The sequence below is a fragment of the Prosopis cineraria genome, unplaced genomic scaffold (assembly GCF_029017545.1).
Source record: "Prosopis cineraria cultivar Desert tree isolate PC_DT_omini unplaced genomic scaffold, ASM2901754v1 PC6, whole genome shotgun sequence".
Taxonomy (NCBI): domain Eukaryota; kingdom Viridiplantae; phylum Streptophyta; class Magnoliopsida; order Fabales; family Fabaceae; genus Prosopis; species Prosopis cineraria.
Window position 1 is genome coordinate 28921830 of NW_026555337.1, and position 10234 is coordinate 28932063.

Sequence of the window (10234 nt, forward strand, 5' to 3'; positions counted from 1 at the left end):
GATATATACTTGCCAATGTCAAAATTTGCAGTTGATAATATCATATATTGTTTATGGTATTTCAAATGATATAATAATCAGATATTTGTTTGTTAAAACATGAAAACTTATTTGTCAATATCTGAATATTTACTTGATAATTTGTTTTTCAATGAAAACTAGATTTTTAAAGTTTGACAACAAAATGCATGTAATTAACAAGTACATGTTCGAATTTTAACAAGTCCATATATTTCATACTCCATATTGAGTTGACCAGAAAGTTATTAATTAAACAATTGTTCAAATATTAACAAGCAAGTGTTCACTTATTAACAAGTAAATATCCGTTTGTTATATCTTTAAAATATCTTATATAAGTTTTTCATGCTATTGTCAACTATAAATTCTAACCTTGACAAGTATATGTCCATAACTACTTATCATTTTTAGTGTCAACAAGTAATCCATTCGACTTTTTTAAAATAAAATTATAAATGTTTTAAAATTTTACAAATACATATTTTACATTAACAACATAATATTCATATTTTTAACATAAAATCCAGTGACATTTGAAAATGTTGCTAGTGAATTGGGCTTATAAAAATTTTGGCAAATAAAACCTTAAATTAAAGAGATAATAGATCGGAATAATATCACTGTAGTTTGATGAAGGTAGAGAGGAGAGAAGGCAACACGAGAGATTTAATTTTCAATGATCATCATATATATGAGCATTGAGAGCTTATCACCTCAAACTATTTGTATTTAATTTTCATGGTCTAGATTTACATTTTTCAATAGGTGCTTTTTATATATATTTTTTTGGGAAAATTAATAGTTAAGAGATTGTCTTTATTTCACATTCTATATCCACTAAAATAATTTTAAAAAAAGTGAAAAGTTGTAAATCTGGGTCATTCATATTAGATCTGAAAAGTTCAGAGACGATGAGTTTTTAGTACTCATTTGTATGATGAGTACTGAAATTAATTCTATTTTGATAATTAGTAAGTGCGTTTTGAATTGGGTGATAAATTATGGCACTAGTGAGCCCTCAGATTCATCGCAGTTAAATTTTTTGTTATATTTTTCTCATCCCTAATTATATGTATTAACTATATTTTACACCCATGTAATGCATCAGATATTAACTCTTACTTATAATATAAGAAAATGGAGCTTTTGCATATATATGCCATATTATAGGACCAAACTAAACAAACAGCTCAATATTTATTATATTTTGTGTTATGATTGATTTATTATATTTGTCAATAATATACTGTTATATATCAATAATAAACTCCTTGTAAATTTTCAAATTTTCAATGATAACTCCTTACATATCAATGATAAATCTATTATATATTAATGACAAACTTTTTATGTATCAATGTAAACCAGCTATACTCTTAAATTTTTAAAAATTTGATTCATATTTTTTAGGTACAAATTTTTTTTTTTTCACCATTGGGCCAATTTGTCCTAAGAAAATAGAGAGGAGAGAAGATTTTAAGAGTTCAATTTCAAAAAAAAAATATATATATATAGAAGGTTGAAATTTCTTAACATATTCCTTCTAATCTTATTTATATGTAGTCATTTTGAGCATGTTTTACTCGAAAGAAAAAAAAAATCTTAAATCTTATTAATTATGTTTAAAAATTTAACAAGCTTTTAACTTTATCCATATTAAATATAAATATTTAAAAATAAATTATTCCAACATTTAATAGTTTTCCTAACATTTAACAACCTCCTAAAAAAATTAAAAAACGATCATGCATGTTCCAATTATGAAAGGATCCAAATAGATACGCAGGAAATTACAGCAGACAGCCAACAAAAAAGGGTCTAATTGGTGGAGATTTGCTTCAAATCTCATTGCCAATATGAAAACTTGGTTAATGAGTGCTCTATTTGTATCTTTGTAACTTGTAAACGCTTTTGGACTTCGGTAACACATTTTGGCACTAACGAGACCTCATACTCAGCTCATTTAAAATTTTTCTTGTACTTTTCTCGTCCCTAATTACAAGTAGTACTAATTTTCACCTTTCTTTTGTCACTAAAATCTAACTCCTAATATAAATTTATATGTATAGAATTCATACTTGTTTTCAAAAATACCCCTTATAGTTTTATGTGTAATTAATACTTTTTTTTTAAGGCAGTTAAGTTTAGATATATCATATAATATTAAATAATATATCAAAAATAAATTTAAATAATTTAAATTTGACTTGAATAGTTCATAAGTGTTAAAAATATTTTATAAAATATCAATTAATTTTTTATTATATTATGAACTGTTCAAGTTAATTTGTAACAATTTAAAATTGAGATCTTAGAGTAGAAAAGTCGGATGTAGGTGAAGAGTAGAAGAAAAAATAATTGATAGGAGTGAAGTAAGCTCCCATGTCCTTCCTCCCACCTTTTACTTCCTCAAATTTGTTGTGGTATCAAAAATCAAAGAAAAGATTCAAACAAACTTTTAACGATAGTGTTTTTATACGAGGCACACATGAGAGCACTTTTCTAAAGAGCTCTCCAATATAACTGTAGGTGTTTTTTTTTAAAAAAAAAAAATTTCAAAACTTATGTGAGAGCCTTTATGGACAGTGTTCCTGTAGGCTAAAATTTACAGAGGCACTTTTTATAAAAGCACTTTCATATACATTATCTATACAAAAGTGCTTGAAAATTACTCCCGAATAGAAGAATGCTTTTGAAGCAGTCTCATTAGGCAAAAATAGATGTTCTCGTAATTTTTTTTTTTGTTTTTTAGTAGTGAAAACAACAACACAAAGTCAAGAAAAAAAATCAATAAATACCAGAAAGAGAAACAAAAGAAAGGATAACAAGGGCAAGAGAACAAAGGCAAAGAAAATGCCAGATTCCCCAATACATGAAGCCAATGATTTAGAAGAGAAAACAATAACGATAGGGCCATTTCAGCCAGATTCTAAGAACACATCCCTATTGCCGCAATGCAAACAAACCATTCAACAGTTAGGTTCCTCAGTTCTTGGATTTCATTGTAAGTAGCAAATGCTTAGTAACTTGCCAAGATTTTCAGAGGAATCCACAAAAGGTTGACTTGCCCTATTTCTCTTTACATCTTTTGCTTCCCCACAAATTAAAATGAGTCCAATTTTGTGGTGGTTGGCTTGGCCCCTGTTACAGCCTTTTCCTTCCTCAAATAAAAATTCTCAGCTGCCTTTCAAATTATTTTTATATACCCCGACACGTTTTTGGCAATTAAATACTATACATACATACATACATACATATATATATATATATATATATATAATTAAATACAAGTCATTTGTTTTAAGAAAAACATAGAAAAAGTATGTATATGGAAAGTTATACAGTATGATATATAACAGTTTTTAAAAATTTAAAATACGAGTACAAGAATAAATAATTCACATTTCAAAATTTTGCTAAGTGTGAGCATCTTGAGTTTTGAATAGTATTTCTAAAGTAATATAAAGATATTTACAATATTCAATCAAAATATTATTTTTTTAAAAAAAATTTAAGTTATATTTTTGTTGAAAATAATGATAATATAAATATTAAAATTTCTGATACTTATTGTGAAGTACATGACCTACGTGTATCATGCGTATCAGACATGTATACATTTATTTTTCTTCGTTCTCGCATGGCATATTGATGCAAAACGGGACCACATGTGCAATAAAATTGATTATTTTTAATACAATTCAAAATAAAGTAATTCAATTCAGCGGACCTTGGTTCCTCCATTTTTGTCCATTACCTTAATGGACTTGTCTTTCTATTTACACATACAATCCAGACCACAATCTCCACCGGCATATATAGTTTAATTAACAAACGTGCATTTTATGGCACCGTTCTTGAGAATTCTCAGACAGTCCCTGACGCAATTCTCTATATTTAAATTTAGAAAAAAATTATAATAAAATCTTTGTGAATTATATAAATAAAATTTGACTGCTCATAATGCCATAATACCAATGAAATTTCTAAAAATCTCTTTGTCAATAAATTTTTAAAAATAGACTATTTTACCCTTATTTAAGAAAAGACTCATTCGCAACTTTTATTTAAGAATCAAAACTTTTTTTATTTGTAAATAGCAAGAGTTGAACAAAAATCACAATTTGTCAAGTATAATTTCTTTTATTGAAAACAAGCCCCAATCATAATTTTTGTTTAAAGAATAATAATTTTTATTCTGTGAATTGTAAGAGTTAAATAAAAAATTATAATTTATCAAGTGTAATTTTTATTATTAAAAAAATTCTGAAAATAGAAAACTCCATTCACAATTTTTTTTAAAGAATTACAATTTTTCTTCAAAGAATCACAAGAATTAAACAAGAAATCATAATTTATCAATAGAAATAAAATAGTCTTTTCTCTAAAAAAAAGTTATTGAGAAAGAGATTCCTAAGGACTTCATTAGTATTATAACATTTTGAGGGACTAAATTATCATTTATATAATTCGGAGAGATTTTATTATCATTTTTCCTTAAATTTCCATATCCAGTTTAGATTTTATAATTTTTTTGGTAAAAAATTTAGATAAGTTGGGTATGGAGATAATTTTATAAATTTTAATATCCAATAATTTGTCAAGTTCAGTTAAATAGCTATTTCAATGTTAATTTTTCACATACAATATCATTATTCCATTTTAATTATTAATTTTACACATAAATAGCAATTACGCTCCAAGATTTTTCAAGATATTCAATCTTTTCAATCAAATTAAAATAAAGGTTAATTGAAATTAGGAAAAAATTTATACACTTAACCTTATATACTTAAAATACTTGTATCTAATTAAATTAAGACATGCGGATTTTTTACATATTATTTATTCTATAATAAATTTTTGTTATTAATTAAATTAATACATAAAGATCCACATGTCATGATTTGATTGAATATAAGTATATTAAGTATATAAAGTTAAGTATATAAGCCTTGCCGTTGAAATTAAAGACAATTTTAAGACACGTCTTCCTATAAAGTTAAAGGTTAATTAATAGTTATTGAGTTTTTTTTTCAAGAATTAGCAATATTGTGTAGGACTACTATCCTTATTTGTTATATATATATATATATATATATGGTATATATAATAAATGTTTTTCTGGTCTTGAAATAGAAGATTAGGAATCTTAATTAGGTAGAGAAATTCTTGCTTGGATTAGATACACTATGTCATCCATGATTTGTCCAAATAAATATATTATATTTCATCAATTTAAACAAATAAAATCTTGTGTATCTTTATCTTTAATTATTTTATTTTTAAAACAGAGTTCCTATTTAATTCCTTAATTTTTCTTTATCTATTATCATGAATGACAAAATTAATTTAATTATATTTATAAAAAATTTGACATGGTATCTTTTTATTGGGCAAGCCATAGATAAAACCACGAACATAAGCCGGGCTGGATGGTCACTTTTTTAAGTTTATTTTTATTAAGGAGATTAAAAAATTAGCAATTTCTAAAGAAATTTTGGCATTAAAGGCAAGCCCTGCTAAGCCTTGAAAAATGAGTTCGAGTTGGTCGATCCTCCATGAATGATATAGTGCATTTGGTCCATGCAATAATTTCTCTTTTTGGTGACCTGGTTAATCACTTCCCTCTATTGTTTTTTTTTTTGTTGGTATTATTGATATTTTTGAAATGAAATTGATAGCTTCACATAAAGTTTAATTTTTACTATCTAATTTATATAAGCTACATCGATTAAAATATTGCAAGAATCACATTCAAGAACTTTTTAAAAAAATTATTCACAAATAAAAATCATTACAAAATTATTTATTATTAAAATGATAATAGTGACTTGTGTTTTTTTTTAAATGATGACTTGTTGTTAGCTCTATCTATGAATAATTTTTTTAAAACATCCTTATATGTTATTTTCCCCTAAACATTTTATAGATAGATGTGGATGCATCATACATGGTTTTCACAGTAAATTTATTTTCTCCACCCCCAACCTGGTGCACAATGTATTGGACGAATGACAGTTAAGTTTTAAATAAATAAATTAATAATGATTATATTTTTAATAAAATTTTTTACAAAATGAGTTATAAATATCAACTTAGACATTTATACAAATAGAAATTTTTGTTACAATTTATAAATTACATTTAATATTTAAATATTTATTTAAAATTAAAACTTATAGATTTATAATAATTTAGATTGATATTTTCAACTTATTTTTTAAACAAATTTGTCAAAAATTTAACTAATATTAATTCAGTATTTTAAGACATAACTGTCATCTTTTCAAGTGAATTTCTTCAAAGCATCATTTCTTCTTCTTCTTGTTTTTTGCTTTTTTTTTTTTTTTGTGGATAAGCTGAAGCTTCATTTATATTTTGTTCATACTCACACACCACACAGATTTTCCACAGGAAAAAAAAAAAAGAAAAAAAAACAAACAAACAACAAACAACGCTTATTTCTTTGCTTGTAATACGCTGATCCTTATATCATTCTCTTGCTTGCTTTCCATAGTGATGAATTTCTTTTTTCCTTTTTTTATTTGTTTGACCTGGAACACAGTAAATTTCTTTGAAGCTTCATTTTTTCATTTCTTTGTTTTTTTTTTTAATAAGCTGAAGCTTCATTTCTATTTTGTTCATACTCGAACACCACACAGATTTTCCACTATAAAAATGACAACAAACGCTTATTTCTTTGCTTGTAATACACTGATCCTTATATCATTCTCTTTCTCTTTTCTCTAAGCTTTGAATCCAAAATCATCATCATCATGGTTCAGGAGAAGAAGCTCGTGGACGAAGTGTCCGGTTGGCTCAGGCTATATGATGACGGTTCAGTGGACCGGATATGGACCGGTCCACCCGAATACAAGTTCATGGCTGAAGCGGTTCCTGCTCATGAGCAATTCGTTGACGGCGTCGCGACCCGTGACGTCATCATCGATGGCAAGTCAGGCCGCCGCGTAAGGCTTTATCTTCCAGAGACATCAGCTGCCGCAGACACCGGCAAGCTCCCGGTGCTCCTCCACTTCCACGGCGGTGGGTTCTGCATAAGCGAAGCCGACTGGTTCATGTACTACCATGCGTACACCCAGTTCGCCCGGTCGGCCCGAGTCATCTGTGTCTCCCCTTATCTCCGGCGAGCCCCGGAGCACCGTCTTCCTGCCGCCATGGACGACGGGTTATCGTCGCTTCTATGGCTTCAATCCGTCGCTAAAGGCGACTCCCATGATCCATGGCTCTCTAAACATGCCGACTTCAACCGTGTCTTCCTCATCGGAGACAGCTCTGGCGGCAATGTTGTCCACGAGGTGGCTGCGAGAGCTGGGAATTTAGAGCTAAGCCCGGTGAGGTTGGCCGGCGGGGTGCCGATCCACCCGGGTTTTGTCCGGTCGAAGAGGAGCAGGTCAGAGCTAGAGAAGCCTCAAACACCGTTCTTAACCGTGGACATGTTAGACAAGTTCTTGAGCTTGGCGTTGCCGGCGGGTAGCAACAAGGACCACCCGATAACCTGCCCGATGGGCGAAGGTGCGCCGCCGATGGAGGGGCTGAAACTGCCGCCGATTCTGCTGTGCGTGGCGGAGATGGACTTGATAGTAGACACAGAGATGGAGTATTATGACGCCATGAAGAAGGCCAACAAAGAAGTGGAGCTATTTGTGAGTTCGGGCATGACCCATAGCTTTTACTTGAACAAAGTTGCGGTGGATTCGGACCCAAATACGGGTCGACAAACCCGAGATCTAATCGCAAAGGTGAAAGAATTCGTAGATAAGCACTGAAGCTGGTTGGTAATTTGGTATAGTGAAGAGAAGAGCAGCCATATGCTACTTTTCGGTTAATTATATATTAATGTGAGATAATATTGGTGCGTCTTGGATTCGAGGGTTTAAGCTTTTATAATTAAAATAATAATTAAATGCTGCTATGTGCTGTTTATTTCATTTTACTTTTTTTGTAATCTTTATCAATTATCAGATATGAATAGAAAGAATGTATTTTTGGAGTAGCCTTTTAAGATTTTTTATTTTTTTACCAGCTAGCCTTTTGAGAAAAAGTTTAATTTAAGATCTGTGACCATTGAAATGACTGAAAGTAACTCATAAGATTTGCCATATATAATATAATAAAACGGAAAGCGTAATTATATATTGTAAATCCTTTTTACTCTTTAAATAATAATAATGATAATAATGATGACAAAATAACACTCTTTACTTAAAAGTGTAATGTCTATCAAAAGGAAAATGATATCTATGATATATTATATGCATAAAAGCAAGGTTTTAAAAATGAGGGTAATTGACAGTTTACTAGTCATAGTCAAATTATGGTAAGGCTAATTGTTAATTAATGAATTTAATTTTATATATTAAAATAATATGATTCTAAGTAAAATATATACATTGGATGGTTCTCAAAGACTTGTTAAAAGAAGATTAAATCTAAAACTTAATTTTTTAATATAAAATATATATTAATATTATGAGGTAGAAATATGAATTATATGTTTGCATTGTAAAAAAAAAGACATGAGATCACCCAAAAAAAAATCAAAGATAAGAAGAAAATAGAAATAAAACAGAAGGAAATAGAAATCCCACATGTGAGACGAAGACAAGTGAAGAATGAGTTGTGTGTAGAACCCTAAAAGGAACGATGCAGAGTGTAGACGACTGAGGACATTTTATTATGCATAGTATTGCATTTGGTTGTAGTTGCAAAACATGGCAACTACTAGTCAAGAGTTTTAAAAATGAGAAAATTAATAATTTAGGGTGTATGTTTATTTTCTATTTTTAAAAATTTTATTTTCTATTTTTAAAAATAATTTTTAAAAATATAAAAATTTAAAAATTTATTTGAATAGGTACTTTTCATTTAGTTGTTTTTAAAACTGTTTTCATTTTTTATTTTTAAAAATAAAAAAATAAAAAAAACTTTAAGTTATTTTCTTTTTATTTTTTATTTTTAAAATACAATACATTTTATTATTAAAAATTATAATTACTTTGATCAATTTCTATTATTAATTACAATAATTAAATGCCTATAACCATTATTATCAGTTCATTTTTTTAATCTTAAAACTGTTTTTTAATTGATATAACTAAATGGATTTTCATTTTATTTTATTTTAAAAAAATTTTAAAAATTATATTAAAAAAATATTTTTATAAATAAAAAATGAGAACAGAAACCAAATAGGCCATTTCTATAATTTTGATTGAGTTATAACTCAATATCTAAATTTAGACTTGTTATAACTTAATTTTTTTATGGTTTTAACTTGATTATGCTTGCTTTATAAACTTTAACTCGGTTCAATTTAATCCCTATAATTTTAACTATTCAAATTTTTGGTCCTTATATTTTAAAATTAAAATTATTTTAAAATTTAGGATTAATATTTTAAATTACTAAAACATTTAATCTTTATAAAGATTATTAAAATTAAAATTTGAAATTAGTTTTAATCTTTATAATTTAATTTTTTAAAATACAAGAACTGATATTTTAAATAGTTAAAATTATAGGAATTGAGTTATAAGAGTCAAAGTTCAGAAACTATATTATAATAAGTGAAGAATATAAGAACTAAATGATAATTTTATGTTTAAAGATTTTATATTTTATTAGAATTTGGTCCCATTTTTTAAGTTAGAATTGGTCTGGTGCTAGCTGGTTTTGTCGGTCATTGATTAGTTTTAGTCATTGACTGGCAAGTGTTGGGGGTTGTACTGGACTTGAACAGGACCCAGTTTTCGATTAATTAAACCAACCGATTTGATTTAATTTTTAAAATCCTGCATGAGTATATCAATTTCAGTTTTGAATTATTTTAAATAGAATTGAGTTTTTAATATTTAATTTCTTTTAATGCATCTAAAAATTATTGTATATCTTGTTTTCCAAAAAAAAAACATGTTTCCCATTCGTTTTACCTAAATTTAGTAAGTGCGAAAGTTAAGTACAACTATACAAGTCATAATAGCAATAAATAAAGGGATAATTTCTTATAAAACTTATTCAAGGAACATAATTTCTTGGGAGAATCACACTGCAGGCCCTAAAATATCATAAAATATCACTTTGGACTCAACACATTCTGATATTGTATTGTAAGCCCAAGGGCCCTTGTTTCAAATTTTCTTGGGAGCGAAAGTATAATTTTGCCCTTATGTGATTTAAAAACTCAAATTAT

The 10234-nt window shown here is 27.6% G+C and overlaps 1 protein-coding gene across 1 annotated transcript; it reads left to right on the plus strand.

The window, feature by feature from the left end:
- The first annotated feature begins 6719 nt into the window (after positions 1 to 6719).
- Positions 6720 to 8035, plus strand: LOC129313747 (probable carboxylesterase 15). The gene has a single exon (XM_054957112.1). It carries the CDS (start codon positions 6801 to 6803, stop codon positions 7809 to 7811), a length of 1011 nt encoding a protein of 336 aa, XP_054813087.1. The 5' UTR covers positions 6720 to 6800; the 3' UTR covers positions 7812 to 8035.
- Positions 8036 to 10234: the final 2199 nt, after the last annotated feature.